The sequence below is a fragment of the Sciurus vulgaris genome (assembly GCF_902686455.1).
Source record: "Sciurus vulgaris genome assembly, chromosome: 11".
Lineage (NCBI taxonomy): Eukaryota > Metazoa > Chordata > Mammalia > Rodentia > Sciuridae > Sciurus > Sciurus vulgaris.
In genome coordinates, this window is record NC_136472.1 from 19,151,752 (window position 1) to 19,173,229 (window position 21,478).

Genomic DNA, 21,478 nt, shown 5'->3' on the forward strand with positions numbered 1-21,478 from the left:
GCAGTTTTTGGGTCAGATATTTGAAGGCATTATTATTGTCATTGTTGTTATTATTATTATTATTATTATTGTAGTATTTAAGTTCAAAATAGCAGTCTGAAGCTAGCGCTTATTTGCAGATTATATGTGAGAGAACTTAGGTTGAGTTTAAGCATCTTGCGCAAAGTCATTCATCAGGTGTCAGAACATGGTCACAGGTCTTGAACCTCTTGTCAAATGCTCTTCCCAATTCACTACAGTAACAAAGGTCTATGTTTCGAACACTGTGGCCATTTGTCAGCATCCCAACCATGGCCTAGACTGGGCTGGCAATAAGTGAACAGGATGGTTCCATGGAAGACTATGATGGCTGTGAGATGGGAGGCACAGGTGGAAAAAGCTTTGTGCCTCCCCTCTGCAGAGCGCATCTTCAGGATGGTGATGAGGATGAACAGGTAGGAGGTGAGGATGATCATGATGGTAATGACCTCATTCACAGTGGGCACAATGAATGCCATGAGTTCATTGATTGATACATCAGAGCAAGCAAGAGAAAAGATAGGTGGTAGATCACAAAAGAAATGATCAATCACATTCGATTTGTAGGATGAGATTTCAAGAACTAAACACAGGTGGATCAGAGAACACACCATTCCACAGAGGTAGCAACTGGAAATCAACTCCACGCGGAGCTTCTGGGACATGGTCACCATATAGAGGAGAGGGTTGCAGATGGCCAAGAAGCGGTCATAAGCCATAACTGCCAAGAGGAAGACCTCAGTGACCACACATGTACAAAAGAAGTAGAACTGCACCAAGCACCCTAGGAAAGAGATGGCTTTGTCCTTGCTGAAGATGTTGGCTAACATCTTTGGTACAATTGTGGTGGAGTAGCAAAAGTCTACGAAGGACAAGTGGCTGAGGAGTATTTTTATTAATTAATGTTCAATATTGCTAATGACTCATAAAGATGAATTATTTTATAAACGTATTTGGAAAGTAACTAGGCAATATGCATCTGAAGTCTTAATCCAGAAAATAATAAAAGATACGTCATCCTTTTGTTTAGAAGAACTATTATTCTTAGTAAAGGTTTAGGTGTATTAAAAGGAGAGACAGAGAAAGGGATATGACAAAGTCTACCATTTACTATGCTATCTTTCATATATTTCAATGCTTGATGTTACACAGAAAATCATTCCCATCAGCTTCCTCTAAAACTAAAAGACAAACACATTTTGTATATTAAGCGCACAGGAAGTAGTTCTCATAAACATTCTATTTTTATGAAAGATGAGTTCAACATATTTCAAAATAATTTTTTTTTTCCTCAGAAAATATTTTAATTTCCTTTTCAAATATCCAGAATCTAGTTTCAGCTAACACACCTGAAGTACCAGCATTTCCTCCTAGGTCCTAAGGATGGTAGGTGAATAGTATATGGTTAGAGATTTATACTACACTTTAAACTCCTGGGAAATGGGTCCCTGAAGTAAATCTGTTATGAATGTCTATGGTTTAACAAAATACAAATGGCACAAAGGGCATGCGCAGTAAGACAGGACGTATAATTAATCTCTGTGGAATTAGCTGAGTATTTCATCAAGTTACTCTAATTCAAGAAATAACTGTTTAAACCCAAACATGCCTCCTTTCAGACGTCATGATCCTTTTTTGGAATTCTACAACCACATATCAAATATGTGAGTCAGAGTTTATGCTTCCATTCTGAAGTAACATGTGTATTTCTTATAATCATTCACTTTCTTATTATATTATTAAAGTCCTTTACTTTCCAGCAGGTCAGGTGCTTTAAATCACACCAAAATTCCTTCCACTGTCATAATGAACTTACTAATAAGAAATTCTAATTAAAAATCACACTTTGGGATCATAATGTGTCTAAAACTACTCTAAATCATGAGGTACAAGTTTTGCTCTTCTGGTTTCTGGTTTTACACTTCATGGCTGAATATGGGGGAAGCACAGGACCAGCACCAGCGTAGGAACTGCATTTTCCCTAGAGGCTGTCCAATGCTGGAAGGTATCCAGGGGAATCACTCGGTGAACTCTGCCTGGTGAACGCCCTTCACACTTGATAAGGGCAAGCGAGGCGTCTGTTGTACTTGTCTTTATGTATCACTGGATATACATGTGGGTTTTCAAGATATACATGATCCAAAAGCAATTTCATATAAAAATATTTTTATTTTCAATTTCTATACAATATATTTCTAAAGTTGATCTGCCAAAGTTTTCACACAAAACTAAGGAGACAGTTTGTTTATCTATTCAAACACCTATTTCATTTTCACATACAAAAGAAAGCTTACGTAAATCCAGCGTACAGTGAATTATCACCTTGAGTAAAAATCTGTAGACTAAACAAAAGGGCAACTTGAAATATTGTATTGGGGCTAATTTTTGAGTCTTCATTGCACATGTCATAAACTTATCTAATAATGTTTCTGCCTTTCTCTAGTTCCTACATTTCCTTCTGCTGTCATCTAGTGTGTAGAAGTCAGGGATGCAGCTCATATTCAAAGAATATGGTGTAGTGGTCCCCATGGAAAACTGTCCAGTGTGAAACATCAATAGTGTTATGAGTGACAAGTCCTACTGTCTATGTCATGATTCTTCCTTTCAATATTTCCTATTTTTATTTAAAACTTCTTCCTGAGTTTGTGAGTGTATTCTTTCTGCTTGTCTCTGAGCTCTTACTGCTTATCTTGTTGATTTTTGCTTTTTTTTATTTTGTTTTGTTTTTGATTAATTATTTGAGAAAAACTCTTAGCTGAGTTTCTTCATACATTTCCTCTGTCATGACCTCTTTACCTTGAAGGAAAACCAATTATAGTTATTCTTATTCCTTGATGTTACTACACTGCACTTAGGTGTGGTCTTTACTCTTTTTTTCCTCTTTTTCATTTGAAATGGGCCATATTGATCTGTCTTTAATTTCATTAAAATAATGCTTAGTTATGTTGGAACTACTACTGTTCTCCTTCAATGCTTTCTTTCTTGGTTTTCTTTTTAGTTTAATTTCTAATTATAATTTTCATGACTATTTTTTGAAATTCCCTATATACTCATGCATGATGCCTACCTGTTTCATTAGTGCATACAGAAATTATAAGTATTTTTAGATTGATTGTCATATATTTCTAACATATATGTTGTATCTGAATCTGGTTCTTTTAATTTTTGTTTGTGCTTTTTGACAGCAAGTTACTATCTCTTGCTTGTATGTATACCTTAAAATTCGGATTAAGAATGGATATTGATGGCTCAAAATGGAGGCATGGACTTGGAGTTCCAGACTTGGATCAGGAGTATCTCTTGAGCCCAGCAGTTTGAGATCAGCCTGGACAACATAGTGAGAGCCCACATAGGAAAAGAGAAAAAGAAAAAGAAAAAAAAAAGGAAAGAAAAGAAAAGGAAAGGAAGGAAGGATGGGAAGAAGGAAGAATAGATATTATTATGGGACTAATAGGGAATTTGGTATTTCTGTCCAGAAATTTCTTCTTTCCTTTGCTCAATGTTAAGTATGGAGATTGAGCTGAGCTTCAGCCTAGATGACACTGTGATTGCCTCAGCTGTTGGTATCCAGCTTGATGTGCATATAGCTATCTTGCTTGGAACTGTCAACTTGCCCTTCAGGTATCCCTGGCATGCATTTCAAACTGTATTGGATAAGAAATATAAGTTAAGATATTCATGAAAACATTCATGACCACAACTGAAGTCTTGGATTTTTCTTAACTGACTTTTAACCTATTAATAGTATTTGTTCTGTTTTGAGGAATTACAGCTACATTCTGTTTGGCTGGAATGTAGCTGAACAACCTATGTCTTTTTTAGTGTATGAATGCTTTTGTCCTGCAGAGTGACTTGCTGCCATCCAAGACTTCCTCCATTCATAAATACCTAATGAATTGGACTCTGTGTAATTCTGTTTAACTGACTCTTTCATCAATCTCTGCACCTTCTACCTTTTATGGCTGGTTTGCATACACCTGATTTTCCTGAAATAATTGATGAGTCAGCCAGGAGCTTTGGAAACTGATGAAGGAGAAAGAACATTCTGCAGGGGAAATTCTGAGCATCTACTTATGTGTATGTGGAAAGGGTGGACTAAATGCCATATCCTAGAGGACTGCCATATGAGTACAGGGACACTCTGAAAATTGGCTGTGTTTGGAGCAACTGTTGACAGAAATGTGTCTAATCCATTGTGGTGAGGGAGGGCTGAAATTTGTGCCACTATTGAATGGCTGTAGGCACTATTGTTGCAGCTGTAGTTTGTTACTGATGCAAAACTGGCTGCAGAGGCCAGAATAAAATGGATGGAAGAGGAATTGTAGCTACAGAGAAATGTGCATTGTTCCACCTACCTTCTGTCCTCCAACTGTAAAGAAAAAGTAGAGGAACAAAATTCTAAATTGGAGATATTAGCTTGTGGATTTTTCAGGCTAGGAGGGAAAACAATGGAAGAAACAAGAGAGAGCTACTGTCTCTTGACCTCTCTTGATCTGAGTGAGATACAACAAAATGGAATTCCTGGGAACAGGAAAGATTGGACTAAGAAGATTTTCTGTCTTATGAACCAAACTTTTCATTGCACCTGTGATTGACTGCTGTGGAAGACAAAATTTCAGACAGCAGTGAGCTTAGCCTGGAACAACCACCATGCAAGAAACCGTACTTGGGCTGGGGTTGTAGCTCAGAGCTAGAGCACTTGCCTAGCCTATGTGAGGCACTAGATTAGATTCTCAGCACCGCATATAACTAAATAAAATAAAGGTCCATTGACAACTAAAAAAATTAAAAGAAAAGAGAAAGAAACCTTACTAATCCAGCCATAATCATCAGCGGAATTGATAGACACTGCAAAAACTGAAACATCTTCCTACAAGAGTCTGCCTGCCTGAACGGTGAGTCTCTGGGATGTGGAAGATTTTCTTTGCAGGAGCAAAAAATAATTATTGAAAAAAATGGATTAATATCACAATGGACTTGGCACTTAGGCAAGGTGACACATTTCTTGAGTTCCCTACAGGGAGCCCATTGCCTTAAATGCTAGACCACTTGGCAGTAAAGGAATCATGATACAAATGAAGGACAAGGCAGATGCTCTCCCAGAGAGCAAAGAAGACCAGAGATTTCTGGAGGAACCAGAAAGGGATGGGACAACTACACCCAGTTTTTAAAATTAATTAATTAATAAATTAATGTTCTTTTTTTTTAGTTATATATGACAATAGAATCCATCTGATATAATTATATAAGCATAGACTATATCTTATTCTAATTAGTACCCCATTCTTGTGGATGTACATAATGGTGGGATTCACCAGGGTATATACATATATGTACATAGTAAAGTTATGTCAGAATCATTCCACTGTCTTTGTTTTCCTATCCCCCTCCTATCCCTTTATTTCCCTTTGTCTAATCCACAAAATTTCTCGTCTGCCTCTCCCCCTAGTTGTTGAGGGTTAACTCACACATATCAGTAAAAACATTTGACCTTTGCTTATTGGAGATTGGCTTATTTCACTTAGCTTGATAGTCTCCAGGTCCATCCATGTACTGGCAATTGTCATAAAGTAATTCTTTGTAATGGCTGAATAATAGTCTGTTGTGTATATATGTCACACTTTTTAAATCTATTTATCGGTTGAAGGGCACGTTGGTTGTCTCCACACCTTAGCTATTGTGAGTTGAACTGCTGTAAATATTGATATGACTGCAACTTTGTAGTATGTGGACTTTAACTGCTTTGGATATATACTGAGGAGTGTTATAACCAGGTCAAGTGATGGTTTCATTTCTAGATTTTTGAGGAATCTCCACATTGCTTTCCAGAGTGGTTCCACCAATTTGCACTCCTAACAGCAATGTATGAGTGTGCCCTTTTACCCACATGCTTGCCAATATTTACTATTATTTGTATTCTCAATAATTGCAATTCTGACTGCACTGAGGTGAAATCTCAGTGCAGTTTGAATTTGCATCTCTGTAATTACTAGAGATAATGAACATTTTTTCATATATTTGCTAACTGTATATATTTCTGCTTCTGAGAAGTGTCTGTTTAGTTCCTTTGCCTATATCTGATTTGGTTATTTGTTTTTTGGTGTTAAGTCTTTTGAGTTATTTGTATATCCTAGAAATTAACACCCTATGTGAGGAACAAGTGGCAAAGATTTTCACTCATTCCTTAGACTCTTTCTTTACATTCTTGATTGTTTCCTTTGCTGTGAATAAATTTTTTTGTTTGATGTCATCTCATTTATTGATTTTTGATTTTACTACTTACACTTCAGGAGTCTTGTCAAGGAAGTCAGTTCCTGAGTCAATGTATTGGAGTGTTGGACCTATATTTTCTTTTAGTATGTAGGCATTTCTGGTCTAATTTCTGGGTCTTTGGTTGAGTTTTGTTCAGGGTGACAGATAGGGGTTAAATTTCATTCTACTACATAGCCCATTTGGAATGGTCTGGGTCCTTTCTCTCTTTGTCCTTGAGGATGATGTGGTCTCCTCCTCTCCCAGTTCCTTGAAAAGGGCATTGTCCCCTTCTTTTTCCTAGACTCTTGATAAATGTGTGGTTTCTTTCTGTTTCTTCAGCCTTTTGTTTATGATTTAGTCCCCTTCTCTCTTTCCTTTTTGTAGTTATAAAGCAGTTTTTGTATGATACTGGGGAAGCCATAGCTGTTTCAGAGATAAAGTGGCTCTCATAGCATGTGCCTGGGTATTAAATATATCTAAGTGGGGAGAACAAACAAGTCTGCATAAAAGGGGGAAAATAGGGACCAGTCTGGAAAGCTGCAAAACAAATGTTTAATCTTCATACTCACTGATGTTTCAAAGATAGGTAATCGGCCCCACCCAGTGACCTGTTGGTGGCTGAAAAAAATCTGTGGGAGAATTTTGGCTTAAATCAGAGTGATACAGGTTGTGTTGAAGAGAGAAGCAAAGTGGGGTCCTAGCCACCCCCTGCCCTCTAGGTGGGAAGTATGTACAAGGTAGTGCAAACTGTTCAGAGAGTGAAACAAAATTAAATTTCACTCTATTACATAAGGATTTCCAGTTTTCCCAGCACTGTTTGTTGAAGAGACTGTGTTTTTGTCCAATGTATATTTATGGCACCTTTATCTGGTATGAGATAACTCTACTTATTTGATCTTGTCTCTGTATCTTTTATTTCATTCCATTTTTCTTCATCTTTGTGTTGATACCAGTACCATGCTGTTTTTGTTACTATAGGTCTGTACTATAATTTAGGGTCTGATATTTAGATGCCTCCTGCTTCACTTTTGTCACTAAGAATTGCTTCGGCTATTCTGGACATCTTGTTCTTCTAAGTGAATTCATGACTGCTGTTTCGATTATTATGGAGAATATCATTGCATATTGGTTCAAGACCTCACTTTGAATGCCAGATGCACTGGTGACTGCCTGTAATTGTACTTGGGAAGCTCAAGCAGGAGAATCATAATCTCAAGCCCAGGCTTGGTGATGTAGAGACACTGTCTCAAAATAAAGGAAAGTTGAGAATGCAGCCAAGTGTTAGAGTGCCCCTCCGTTCAATCTGCAGTCTTGCCCTCAGTGTGTTTCCTACTGATGTTGTCTAATTTCATTATACGGATGACATTTTTCTGAGAAGGTCATGCTCTCTTACAGAAGACAGTAGACTGCCTTTGTACCAACTTCCAGGCAAGAGGTTGAGCCATTATATCATCAAAATTCAGGACTGGATACTGTTGCCAGAAGTTTGGTCATTGTCCCCAGTGCCAATCCAATAATGAAGACACAGTTTTGAGAAGAGGGGAAAAGGAAGATTTATTGCTTTGCTAGCAAAGGAAACACCGGGGACTTTTGTCCCAAAGACTTTGATTGTACCCATCAGGAGGAACAGGGAGATTTTAAAGGAACTCTTTAAAGGTTGCATTTCAGAAGGGCTCTGGTAAGGAGTACCAAGGTGCTCTGATGGTATGTTAGATATTCAATTCTTAGATCTTCTGGCAGATATCTCCTTCCTGTGGTGGGTGTGTTAAAAGACAATTAACTAGGGGAAGAAAAAGATAATAGTGTCTCCCTAATCTTATTAAGGTAGGAGACAGGGGAGAAGAGAAAGAACATCACCACCAAAAACAAAAATATGTCCTTTTAAAAATAAGCCTCAGAGCAAAAAGAACTATATTCAAAATGTGAGTGGACCACTGCTATATTTCCCTACTGTCAATTTCTACCTTCCATTTCTATGGAAAAATGGGCAAGAGACCTCTCCAAGCTGCTTCCTACAGAGAAAGGGTGATGACTGGCATCTTTACAGTGGAAGGTTTTTACTTATTGCCGTTATTTTTTCCTGTCTTTGGTTGTGTATTTGCAAAAGGAGGAACAGTAACAGAAAAGTAAATGGAAAGGTACATACACAGAGGCAATGATGAATAGGATAGTCAGAAGGAGGAGGAGGCAGCCTAGTAAAATAGACGTAATCCTTCTTGGTGTCCTGGAGAAGACTCCAGAGAACGTTAGTTAGGCCTATTTCCATTCCATCCAAAAGGGATGTGTGGTGGTCAAGGGTTTGTTGCAGCTTGTTTGCTTGTTACCTGATCTTTTCACTACCAGTATCCACTTTGAAGAGGTGTCAGTATTAACAGAGTAGGATGTGTTAGCTATAGCACAAACTACCCCTTGTTGGGCTAATAGTCTAAAGTCACCCAGTTATCTAAAACTACTTTGGCCAAGGAGTTCAGAGACATTTGTAAATTTGAAAGGGACAGGGCTGTTTCCTTGGTCAGAGTGATTAAAGTGGTAGAAAGATTTTAGAGGACCCAATGATTCACCACAAGCCCCCACCATGGTAAAAAAATGTAGTCAAAGAAATATTCACAGCCATCAGGGATCCCCTTGGGGAGGTCCCTGGCCATTGGAGTAAAGATCTTTAACAAACTCCTCCGATGAGCAGATTCAATTAAAAAGAGAATTACTGTCACGTACTATTATTTAGATCAAATAAAATAAAATAAATTTAAAAAAAAGAGTGAATCGAGAATGGTGTCACTAAATTTCCTAGAAAACATTGGGTGACTGTTATGAAGTTTCTGAGGCATTCTGTAGCCCATGGATAATTATTAATCTTCAGAGAGAAACATGTCCTGCAGGGACACAAAAGACCTTTGTTTCTTTAAAGAAATGCAATGGGTCCCCAAGGAGGAAGTAATCCCTGATTTTAATTCCTATTTGTTCCATCCAAGAGTAATCCGGGAAGGAATAAGCAGTTACTACTGTAATTTTCTTTGTAGAAAATTGGGTAACCTTTTGTGTACACAGAGGTAGTTGTTCTTGTTCAAGAGGGGATATCATTTCAAGGTACTCTGGAATTCATACTCCCCTGTGGGCCAGGTAAGTGGTATGAGTGGCAATAAGAGGAAGAGTGAGACAGCGAACATTGGAAACAGTTTCAGCTGGCTCATGCATTACTGGAACCCCATGTACAGTGGTGCAGGTTCTGAGGTCCCATGTTGCCATCCGGTCTCCATCTGTGATTGGAGTAAAGTTCATCACTGGATGTACAAAGGCATCACTTTGGTCCACAGAGGATTAGGCCCAGGGAAGACAGATCCAGCAATTAACTGCATGAGTCAAGGTAGACAAGGTCTATGCTCTTCTGACCGTATGTTGTCCGCCAGCCTAGAGCGGGAATAGGGGAAAACAAGAGAATTAATAAAAACATAAAACCTCTCATTGGGTTTTCCTGAACAGGTATTTTAAGTCCTCTAATGGTTGTGATGCCCATGCAGGACAGGTAACTTCCAGTCAGTCTCTGGGGCACTTCTTCACTCTGGTGTGTTAGACACAAGGTTATATTATAGCAAGTTTCAGAGACGTGTGATTTGTCAGAAGCACGTTGTAAGGTCCTGTCCATTTCTCCCCCAGTTGTTACTCTGGTCCCTGTTCTTTCCAAGTCTTGAGTAGCAGCTGGTCCCCGGACTGGAAGGGATGAAGGGGTGATTCCAAACTTGAGGGGACCTGCAAGAAGCAAACCCATGCTCACTGGTTAATATCTGTCTGACCTGTTGTAATACTCTTTTAGTCTACATCTCCTGCTATAACCATATCCTCCTCTTTCTCTTGGGTGCCAGGAAGGGTCTCCCATAGAATATTTCATAGAGGTTTAATCTGAGGCCACTTCTGGGCACCCCCCATATTTGGAGAAGAGCAATTGGCAACGCCTGATCCCACTGCAGGTGGGATTCTTGGCATAATTTAGCCACGGTATTCTTTAAGGTGTGGTTCATTTTTTTTCATTTCTCCTATTGATTGGGATCTCCAGGATTCATGCCGTTTCCACTGGACATCTAATGCCTTGCTCTCCCATTGGGTTACCTTTACAATAAGACTGTCCTCTGTCACTTTGAATAAAGGAGGGAAACGCATATCTTGGGATCAACTCCTTCAAGAGAACTCTAGCTATTTCTGAGGCCTTTTCTGTTGTGGTAGGATAGGCCTCTGACCAACTGGAGAAGGTATCTACCAATACAAGCAAATATCTAAAGTTTCCTGTGGCACCGTGCATTTGAGTAAAATCTATTTGCTGGTCATCAAAAGGCTGTATTCCTACATGCTGTGTTCCCCTCCTAAGGGATTGCCTTTCAGTCTTTGTATTATTTCAGGCACATAGGACACATTTTTGTGTCACCTGCTGAATAGTTTTCTGGAGATGGGGTTTAATAAAATTTGCCAAGACATCCCTCCTATGGTGTATACTGTCATGTAGCTGTTTTACCTGGGTCCAAACCAGTCTTTCAGGCATAAAAATGAGTCCATGGGAATTTTGTTTCCACCTGAAGTTTTGTTCCGAGAGTCAAAACTTGCCCATTTTTCATCCTCCTCAGTATAAAAGGGTTTGTACTGGTCCAGTTCAAGCTGAGGTATCAAAGCCCAATAAATGTGTTTTTTTTTTTTTTCCTCTTGCAGTCATTTTGGCTATTAGTCCAAAGTTAGAGATCCAAATATGCAGAATTCAGACATTCCTAGGAACTCATGTAAATGCCTCTGTTTCCTGGATTCTCTAAGATTCAAGATAGCCAGTTTTCCATCTGACATCAAACTTCAAGTTCCTTGGCTAATTTGGAATGCCAGATAAGTGATTTATTGTTTGTAAGTCTGAGGTTTTTTAGTGGACACTTTGTGTCCACATAAGGAAAAATGGTTCAGTACAGTAATAGTATCTGAAAGACAATGTTCATAGTCTGGGCTAGCTACCAGCAGGTCATCCACATATTGTAAAAAGGCTCCTTTTGCCAGCACAAAAAGACTGGGCAGGACGCAAACCTCAGGAATCATCTTTGCTGTTTATTCAGAAATGAAATTTCACACCAAAACAGGGGATGCAGGGATGAAGTAGCCTCAGTGGAACCACTTTCCTGGTGGTAAATGAGTCACTGAAGAAAGAAAGGGACTAGGTTTATATAATTTATTTTGAGGTGTGGTCTAGTGAATGTATCAGTTTTTCCTTGGGCACTCAGGAATTTGAATGTTAGGTTGGGGGTCTGAGGCAGTGTTTGGAGAGGATTTCCTTTGAAGAATATTAATGTCTCCTAGAGACTGTTATTTCAGAGGTGAGAAGACACATCTTCCCTTTCTGCAGCTGGCACTTGGAAAACATTTGTCTTAGGAGATGAAGGCTGTCAGTGTGTGGTCTTCTTTTCCACTCCCTTTTCTCAGGACTCATTATCTTGGGGATTTTTTTTTCATTTTCCATATCTATACCTCTATACAGCTGTAACCCTCATAAGTCTTTTGCCAGAATCTTATTAAACAAACTGGGAGAGTTTTAAAACACTGAGGAAGGACAGTCCAACAATACTGCATAGTTACTTTAGTATTTGGGTCCTGCCATTTAAAAGCAAACCATAATTGGGACTTCCTTTCCAGGGGGATACACAAGAATTCATCCTTCAAATCTAGTACTGTGAACTAGCTGTAGTTTCCTGGCATCATTGCCAATAGGGTATAAGAGTTAGGTACTATGAGGTGAATATCTTGAATGATATTATGTATGACTTTCCAGTCTTGCACAAATTGACATTCAGCAGTGTGAGGCAGAACATCATGGCAGAAAAATATGGTGGAGGGAAGCCGCTCATGTAATGATCACGAAGCAGAGAAAGAGACTTCACTTTCCCAGTACAAAATATATACCTCAAAGGCACATTCTAGGCACCTTCTCAAGCTACACCTAAAGCAACTTAATTTATCACTCAGTTAATCCCATCAGAGGATGATTCCCTGATTGGGTTAAGACTCCATAATGCAATCATTTCTCCTCTCAGTCTTCTTGCATTGTCTCACATGTGAGCTTTTGAGGGACACTGCACATCCAAACAAGAACAAGTACTAAAGTAGAGAATGTGAAATAGTCACACAATCATAGAAATGTGATTGACGGCATGTGGATGGGGAAGGGGAATATGACAATACTGGGTGAAAAGTGAACCTCAAAGCTTCCATGAATAAGAATGTCCACACCACTACTATTTATAACAGACAAAACACAGAAACAACTTGGATCTCTTTAAATTGATGAATGAGCAAATAAAATGTACTACACACATAAAATGAAAAATTATTTAGCTATGAAAGGGAAGGAAATTCTGTTACTCGCTATGCAAAGAATAGATTTCAAAAATATGGTAAAACAAATAAATAGCAATAAAAAAGGCCATGTATTATGTGGCTCTGTTTGTAGTTGACAATCAGATTAGGTGAACACACCTAATTTACTGAAAGTAAATATAAGGTTCCAGGAACTGAGGGGAGGGACCAGAGGAGTGACAACTAATGGCCCTGAGTTTCCCATGGAGGGAATGAAAACTGTTTTTCAAGTGCAGTGTTAGAGTACTCAGCCTTCCAAACACAGTCAAATCCACAGCTGTGCTTACTTTAAACTGTGAAAGGTATAGTATATGAATTGTATTTCAATGAAAAACATTTAGAGGGTGAAGGATAGTGCTGCAGAAATGAAGGAAAAGATGGACCACAGAGAAAAGTTGGAATTAATTAAATGAGGGATTATTAGGTTCATTGATTCTGCTTCAGCTGGACAAGGATTATGCACATTACATTTTATAATATAAAATATGCATATATTCTTATATTCTACAGGTCAAACTAATTTGCAGTTTTCATTCTGACATACACCATATAGTGACTTCAGATTTCGGTTCAAAATTTACTAAAGATGCTCACATATTCACAGGGGACAACACACTACCAGAAATGTAATTGCATGGTTGCATAATTTCAAAGCCTGAGGGAAATAAGTTCAGAGAGTTCCAGTCCCAAATACTGCCTGTTATAATACAATGGTATTTGCTTGAAGCTCAGTTACAAATGAACAGCTCATCTCAGGTAAGCTTCTTTGTTTCCAAATTTTAAACTCTAGGGTTAAAAAAAAATTGATCTCTTTGGAAATAAATGGATGTTTTGTGAATGAACCAGTTCTTGCCTTCTTATGTAGTTTCGTGAGTTGTGAAGTATAATGATAAAAAATAATGCGTTCTCAGAACTGGAAAATTCTGAGTGAACTTGATAGTATTCATACAATAGCATTATATTTATTTAAATTCTGCATAGGATCATAAGCAAGACTTAATTTGTCATTGAATAGGGATATACAGGAATGTAAGGTATTTTTGAAAATTTTTTGATCAATTAATTAATTGATAATAGAAGCACCACAGTAATAAGAAAACATACAAATAAAAAATCTGCATATATCCATTCTCCACTTTCTACATATCTTAGTACAATTAAGAATCATACACACATGCACAATGATTACATATTCATAAATACAGATGCTTAAAGAAAAGAATCCTATACATGTATGAAGTATTAACTGACCCTCATACTGTTTTCACTTTTTAAATAAGTCCTTCTAAAAATCTGGTATAATACAAGATTTGTGTTAAAATATGAGGGTCCCATAATTTCTGTTTGAGCATTGCTTTTCAATGATGAGGAAGACTTCCCCTTTGTCTCCAGACTGTATCTACAAATAGGTAGTGTGCTTTATGTCAATACAATACATTTTTTGGAAAGTAAAGAAAAGAACACTTATATTGTGTCTCATCAAATACTAAAGATCACATAGATGAAGCATTGTACTTAATGATTCTAGAACTCACACAATGGTCTTTGAAACCCATCTTTAGGTTTGGTTTGTAAAAACTGCCAATTTTTTTACAACCAGATGGATGTTTCAAAACATAGTAAATCTTTAACCCTTTATATCCCTGACTAATCTAAGAAATCTAAGACAGTTTATTAAATATATTTATAAGGATTTACTGAAATTTAGTGTATCAAAACTTATTTCATAATAAATGAAAGGTAAGATCCAGAGATATTAAAGATGTAGAAAGTCAAATAACTCATGAATTCAAAACTTCTTACCTACTATCTATTTATGTCTTCCTGTCAGAAGCATACAATGTATTTTTGTAGAGTAGAACACATGACCAAATTTTTCTCAGGATTAAAAAAATTACAGGACTTCCACAAGCAGCCCAGCCCCCTCCGGTGGGAAGCGCCTTTCTAGGCTAGCTTCTCGGGGCAGACCGTCCATTGAGAGCCTTTTGATGCAGAGGCAGCCACAAGTCCCCAAGCCAGTGGAGACCTCCGAACCGCAAGCAGCTTCTGGGACCAGGGCTGGGCAGCCAGAGACATCTCCAGTCAGCCTTGCCCCCACCCCCAGCTGCAGGCTTTTTCCACGGGGCAATCCAAGATGGTGGACTAGAGGGTGACGGCATGTCCAGTTGCTCCAGAACCCAGGATTCAAGAAGGGGAGGCATTGAGAGACTCGGACTACAATAGAACCACAGGGTGAGTCTCTCCCACCCAGTGAAGCTCAGCTGGGCGGCAGGCCTGGATTCGGGTGGCTTATTAGAGTAGGACAGGGCAGATAGAGTCTCCCCCAGGCAGCTCTGAGCACTCTGGCGGTGGGCTCCTCCCACAGGGCCAGATTCTCCACCCTTGCAGAGCAGGCCCCCAAGTGAGAGCCTTTCTGCACAGAACCAGCACGTGGCCAGCTCTGGCCCACCTCGCTGCCAGCTCCGGCCTACCCACAGGTTGCATCAGAGACCAGCACAGGGCAGCCAGGGACTTCCCCAAGCAGCCCAGCCCCCTCCAGGGAGAAGCGCCTTTCTAGGCTAGCTTCTCAGGGCAGACCGTCCATTGAGAGCCTTTTGATGCAGAGCCAGCTACAAGTCCCCAAGCCAGTGGAGACCTCCAACCTCCAAGCAGCCTCTGGGACCAGGGTAGGGCAGCCAGATTTCCAGGTCTCTCTCCCTGGAACCAGTAGCGGGCTAGGGCAGCGTTCTTCAGAAGCACTGCATTATCAAGTTAATCCAAGACTTCAGGCTACAAAAGGCTGGTAGGTGATACACTGGAAATCTACAGGGACACTATAAGCCAATAGAGGAAATCTGCAATATCACAGAGTCCCACTGACATCTGACCAATATGAGAAAACAAGGGAAAAAAGTGTCCCAAACAAACCTAGATAGTATATCAATAAAACCCAATGACAGCACAGCAGAAGAAATGTCAGAAAGGGAGTTCAGAATGTACATAAATTAAAACAATCAGGGAAGCAAAAGAGGAGATGAAAGAACAAATGCAGGCATTAAATGATCACACCAATCAACAGTTAAAAGAGCAAATATGGGAAGCAAAAGAGCATTTCAATAAAGAGTTAGAGATACTGAAAAAAAAAAAAAAAAAAACAAATCCTTGAAATGAAGGAAACAATAAACCAAGTTAAAAACTCCATAGAAAGCATTAGAAATAGGATAGATCACCTGGAAGACAGAACCTCAGATACTGAAGACAAAATATTTAATCTTGAAAACAAGGTTGGCCAAAGAGAAAAGATGGTAAGAAATCATGAACAGAATCTACAAGAATTATGGGATATCATGAAGAGGCCAAATTTAAGAATTATTGGAATTGAGGAAGGCTTAGAGAAACAAACCAAAGGAATGAACAATCTATTCAATGAAATAATATCAGAAAATTTCCCAAATCTGAAGAATGAAATGGAAAACCAAGTACAAGAGGCTTATAGGACTCCAAATATACAAAATTACAACAGAACTTCACCAAGGCACATTATTATGAAACTACCTAACATACGAAATAAAGACAGAATTTTAAAGGCTGCGAGAGAAAAGAATCAGATTACACTCAGGGAGAAACCAATAAGAATATCAGCAGATTTTTCAATCCAGACCCTAAAACCTAGAAGGGCTTGGAACAACATTTACCAAGCACTGAGAGAAAATGGATGCCAACCAATAATCTTATACCCAGCAAAACTTACTTTCAGATTTGACGATGAGATAAGATCCTTCCGTGATAAACAAAAGCTAAAGGAATTTACAAAAAGAAAACCGGCATTACAGAACATTCTCAGCAAAATATTCCATGAGGAAGAGATGAAAAACAACAATGCAAATCAGCAATGGGAGGAACTAGCCTAAAGGAACAGCCAAATAAAGGAGAAACCAAATCATGACAAAAAACAAAAATGAGTTCAATGACTGGTAATACAAATCATATTACAATAATAACCATGAATGTTAATGGCCTGAACTCATCAATCAAAAGTCATAGACTGGCAGATTGGATTAAAAAGAAAAATCCTACAATATGCTGCCTGTAAGAGACTCGTCTCTTCGAAAGAGATTCCCACAGACTAAAGGTGAAAGGATGGGAAAACACATACCATGCACACGGACGCAGCAAAAAAGCTGGAGTATCCATCCTCATTTCAGATAATGTGGACTTCAAGCCAAAACTAGTCAGAAGGGACAAAGAAGGACATTACACACTGCTTAAGGGAAGCATAAATCAGCAAGATATAACAATCATAAACATCTATACCCCAAACAGTGGCTCATCCATGTATGTCAAACAAATCCTTCTCAATTCCAGAAATCAAATAGACCACAACACAATAATACTAGGCGATTTTAACACACCTCTCTCACCACTGGATAGATCGTCCAAACAAAAATTGAATAAAGAAATCATAGATCTCAATAACACAGTCAACAATTTAGACTTAACCAACTTATATAGAATATACCATCCACCAAAGAACAAATACACTTTCTTCTCAGCAGCACATGAATCCTTCTCTAAAATAGACCATGTTTTATGCCACAAAGCTACTGTTAGCAAATACAAGAAGATAGAGATACAACCTTGTACTCTATCAGATGATAATGGACTGAAATTAGAAATAAATGACAGAATAAAAAACAGAAACATCTCCAATACTTGGAGATTAAATAATACACTATTATACAATGAATGGATAACAGAAGACTTCAGGAGGGAAATTAAAAAATTCTTACAAGTAAATGTGAACAAAGACACATCATATCAAAATCTCTCAGACACTGTGAAAGCAGTACTTAGAGGATGATTTATTTCATGGGGCGCATTCAACAAAAGAAGTAGAAATCAACAAATAAATGAATTAACACTACAACTCAAAGCTCTAGAAAAAGAAGAGCAGACCAACACCAAAAGTAGTAGAAGACAGGAAATTGTTAAAATCAGACCTGAAATCAACGAAATTGAAATAAAAGAAACAATCAGAAAAATTAACAAAATAAATAGTTGGTTCTTTGAAAAATAAACAAAATTGATAAACCCTTAGCCACACTAACTAACAAAGAGAAAGAGGGAGAAAACTCAAATTACTAAAATTCGGAATGAACAAGGAAATATCACAACAGACACGAGTGAAATACAAAACATAATTAGAAGCTATTTTGAAAATCTATACTCCAACAAAACAGAAAACCTTGAAGACATCAACAAGTTTCTAGAGACACATGAATTACCTAAACTGAAGGAGGAGGACATACGCCACTTAAATAAATGAATTTCAAGCAATGAAATTGAAGAGGTCATCAAAAGCCTACCAACAAAGAAAAGTCCAGGACCGGATGGGTTCTCAGCCAAGTTCTACAAAAACTTTAAAGAGGAGCTCATTCCAATACTTCTCAAAGTATTCCATGAAATAGAAAAGGAGGGATCCCTCCCAATCTCATTCTATGAAGCCAATATCACCCTGATACGTAAGCCAGACAGAGACACATTGAGGAAAGAAAATTTCAGACAAATATCCTTAATGAAGATCGAGGCAAAAATTCTCAACAAAATTTTAACAAGTCGCATACAAATATATATTAAATAGATAGTGCACCACGATCAAGTGGGTTTTATCCCAGGGATACAAGGTTGGTTCAACATCCAGAAATCAATAAATGTCATTCACCATATCAACAGACTAAAAGTTAAGAATCACATGATTTTTTCAATAGATGCAGAAAAAGCATTTGATAAAATACAGCACCCCTTCATGCTCAAAACACTAGAAAAAATAGGGATAGTGGGAACATTCCGTAACATTGTGAAGGCCATCTATGCTAAACCCATGGCCAATATCATTTTAAATGGTGAAAAACTGAAAGCATTCCCCCTAAAAACTGGAACAAGGCAGGGATTCCCTCTTTCACCACTTCTATTCAACATCGTTCTTGAGACTCTGGCCAGAGCAATTAGACAACAAAGAAATTAAAGGGATACGATTTGGAAAAGAAGAACTCAAACTATCCCTGTTTGCTTATGACATGATTATATATTTTAAGGAACCTAGAAACTCCACCAGAAAACTCTTAGAACTCATAAGTGAATTCAGTTAGTAGCAGGTTACAAGATCAATGCTCATAAATCCAATGCATTTTTATACATAAGTGATGAATCTTCAGAAAGAGAAATTAGGAAAACTACCCCATTCACAATAGCCTCGAAAAAAATAAAATACTTGGGAATCAATCTCATAAAAGAGGTGAAAGACCTCTACAATGAGAACTACAGAACACTAAAGAAAGAAATTAAAGAAAACCTTAGAAGATGGAAAGATCTCCCATGTTCATGGATAGGAAGAATTAATATTGTCAAAATGGCCATACTACCAAAAGTGTTATACAGATTCAATGCAATTCCAATTAAAATCCCAAAGATGTACCTTACAGAAATAGAGCAAGCAATTATGAAATTCATCTGGAAGAATAAGAAACCCAGAATAGCTAAAGCAATCATCAGTAGAAAGAGTGAAGCAGGGGATATTGCAATACCAGATCTTCAACTCTATTACAAACCAATAGTAACAAAAACAGCATGGTATTGGTACCAAAATAGACAGGTAGATCAATGGTACAGAATAGAGGACATGGACACAAACCCAAATAAATACAATTTTCTCATACTAGACAAAGGGTCCAAAAATATGCAATGGGGAAATGATAGTTTCTTCAACAAATGGTGCTGGGAAAACTGGAAATCCATATGCAAGAGAATGAAACTAAACTCCTATCTCTCACCCTGCACAAAACTCAACTCAAAATGGATCAAAGAACTCGAAATCAGACCAGAGACCTGCATCTTATAGAAAAAAGTAGGTCCAAACCTTCAACTTGTTGGCTTAGGATCAGACTTCCTTAACAGGACTCCCATAGCACAAGAAATAAAAGCAAGAATCAACAACTGGGATAGATTCAAACTAAAAAGCTTTCTCTCAGCAAAGAAAGCTATCAGTAATGTGAAGAGAGAGCCTATAGAGTGGGAGAATATATTTGCCACTCATACTTCAGATAGAGCGCTAACTTCCAGAATCTATAAAGAACTCAAAAAACTCTACACCAAAAATACAAATAGTCCAATCAGCAAATGGGCTAAGGAAATGAACAGACACTTCACAGAAGAGTACAAGCAATCAACATATATATGAAAAAATTTCAACATCTCTAGTAATAAGAGAAATGCAAATCAAAACTACCCTAAGATTTCATCTCACTCCAATTAGAATTGCGATTATCAAGAACATAAGCAATAATAGGTGTTGGGGAGGATGTGGGGAAAAAGGTACACTCATACATTGCTGGTGGGGTTGCAAATTAGTGCAGCCACTGTGGAAAGCAGTATGGAGATTCCTCAGAAAGTTTGGAATGGAACCATCATTTGACCCAGCTATCCCACTCCTTGGCCTATACCCAAAGGACTTAAAAGCAGCATACTACAGAGATACAGCCACATCAGTGTTCATAGCTGCTCAATTCACCATAGCCAGATTGTGTAACCAACCTAGATGCCCTTCAGTTGATGAATGAGTAAAGAAACTGTGGCATATATATACAATGGAATATTACTCAGCCATGAAGAATGATAAAATTATGGCATTTGTAGGCAAATGGATGAAATTGAAGGATATCATGCTAAGTGAGATAAGCCAATCTCACTTATTCAGGTGGCTCATGCCTGAATTCCCAGCGACTCAGGAGACTGAAACCAGAAGATCATAAGTTCAAGACCATTCTGTGCAACTTAGTAAAACCCGAAGTAACATCGTGAGACCCTATATCAAAACAAAAAATAATAATAATTAAAAAGGTCTGGGAATGTGGCTTAGTAGTAAAGAATTCCCAGTACCAATACCCCTTCCCATCAAAATAAAAGCAAAAAAGAAAATTTCAACATTCATAAGGCTGGTGTGCCTTCCCCTTATTAGTACCTGGGGATATTGTTACCTGCCACAAATACCACAGTTTTCTAATCTATGCATGCAGATTCTGTCCAAGGTGATAGACTAACAGAGTGATAACTTCACAAACACACAAATTCTAAATCCAGGGGAGGAGACTCTTAGATGAGAACTCAAATGGTCTGTTCCCCCATGGTGTTTTGGGTATTCCTTCTCCTGGTGTGTGGTGTTTCTGGCCATCTGAATTGGTTCATGTTTTCCATGTTCATCCTGTTGGATTCTGGATCCCTGGTCATGGCTTTAAGCCCTGGGTCATCTAAGCAAACTTAGGGTACTATTGTCAGCTTCTAGATGGAGCATGGCTTTTTATTCTTAGTTTTAGGATTTATTAATGGACACCACACCATCAATTATATGTGCAGTTTACCCTATGCATCAGCGGCTGCTGCCCTATTATCTAGCAAATATGGTGCCACTTGTAATTATTGTTTTACTGGATGGTGCAGATTAGCCATTGCTATAATTATTTTTCTTTCTTTCTTTTTTTTTTTTTTTTTTAACCCATGGTTACATACATTTGCTGTTTACCCTGTTTTCAAATAATGAAGCAGTACTTAAAAATTACATGGCCCTTGACTTAAAAACAGAATGAGGGGAAGGTGTGCTATTATCAAAACAAAAGGCTGTGTGTACGAATCTCATAACAACAATATGCCAACCTCATGTCACATAAGACCCCAACCACCACCCTTTCTGTCTCTGTATTATCTTTGGGAGAAAAGCTAATTTTTTGGTCTCAATCCTAGATCTCTCGGTGGAAAAACATTGATTGTTATCCTCCTTAGTTTACTGTTCTTTCTTTTCCTG

At 38.1% G+C, this 21,478-nt stretch overlaps 1 protein-coding gene across 1 annotated transcript; it reads right to left on the minus strand.

Annotated features, from left to right (window-relative positions):
* Positions 1–233: 233 nt before the first annotated feature.
* Positions 234–10,036, minus strand: LOC306638426 (olfactory receptor 5L1-like; the record flags this gene model as incomplete). The annotated part of the gene is made up of 4 exons (XM_079101714.1): positions 234–897; positions 3,234–3,343; positions 4,374–4,387; positions 9,727–10,036. 4 exons carry the CDS (start codon positions 10,034–10,036, stop codon positions 234–236), a joined length of 1,098 nt encoding a protein of 365 aa, XP_078957840.1.
* Positions 10,037–21,478: the final 11,442 nt, after the last annotated feature.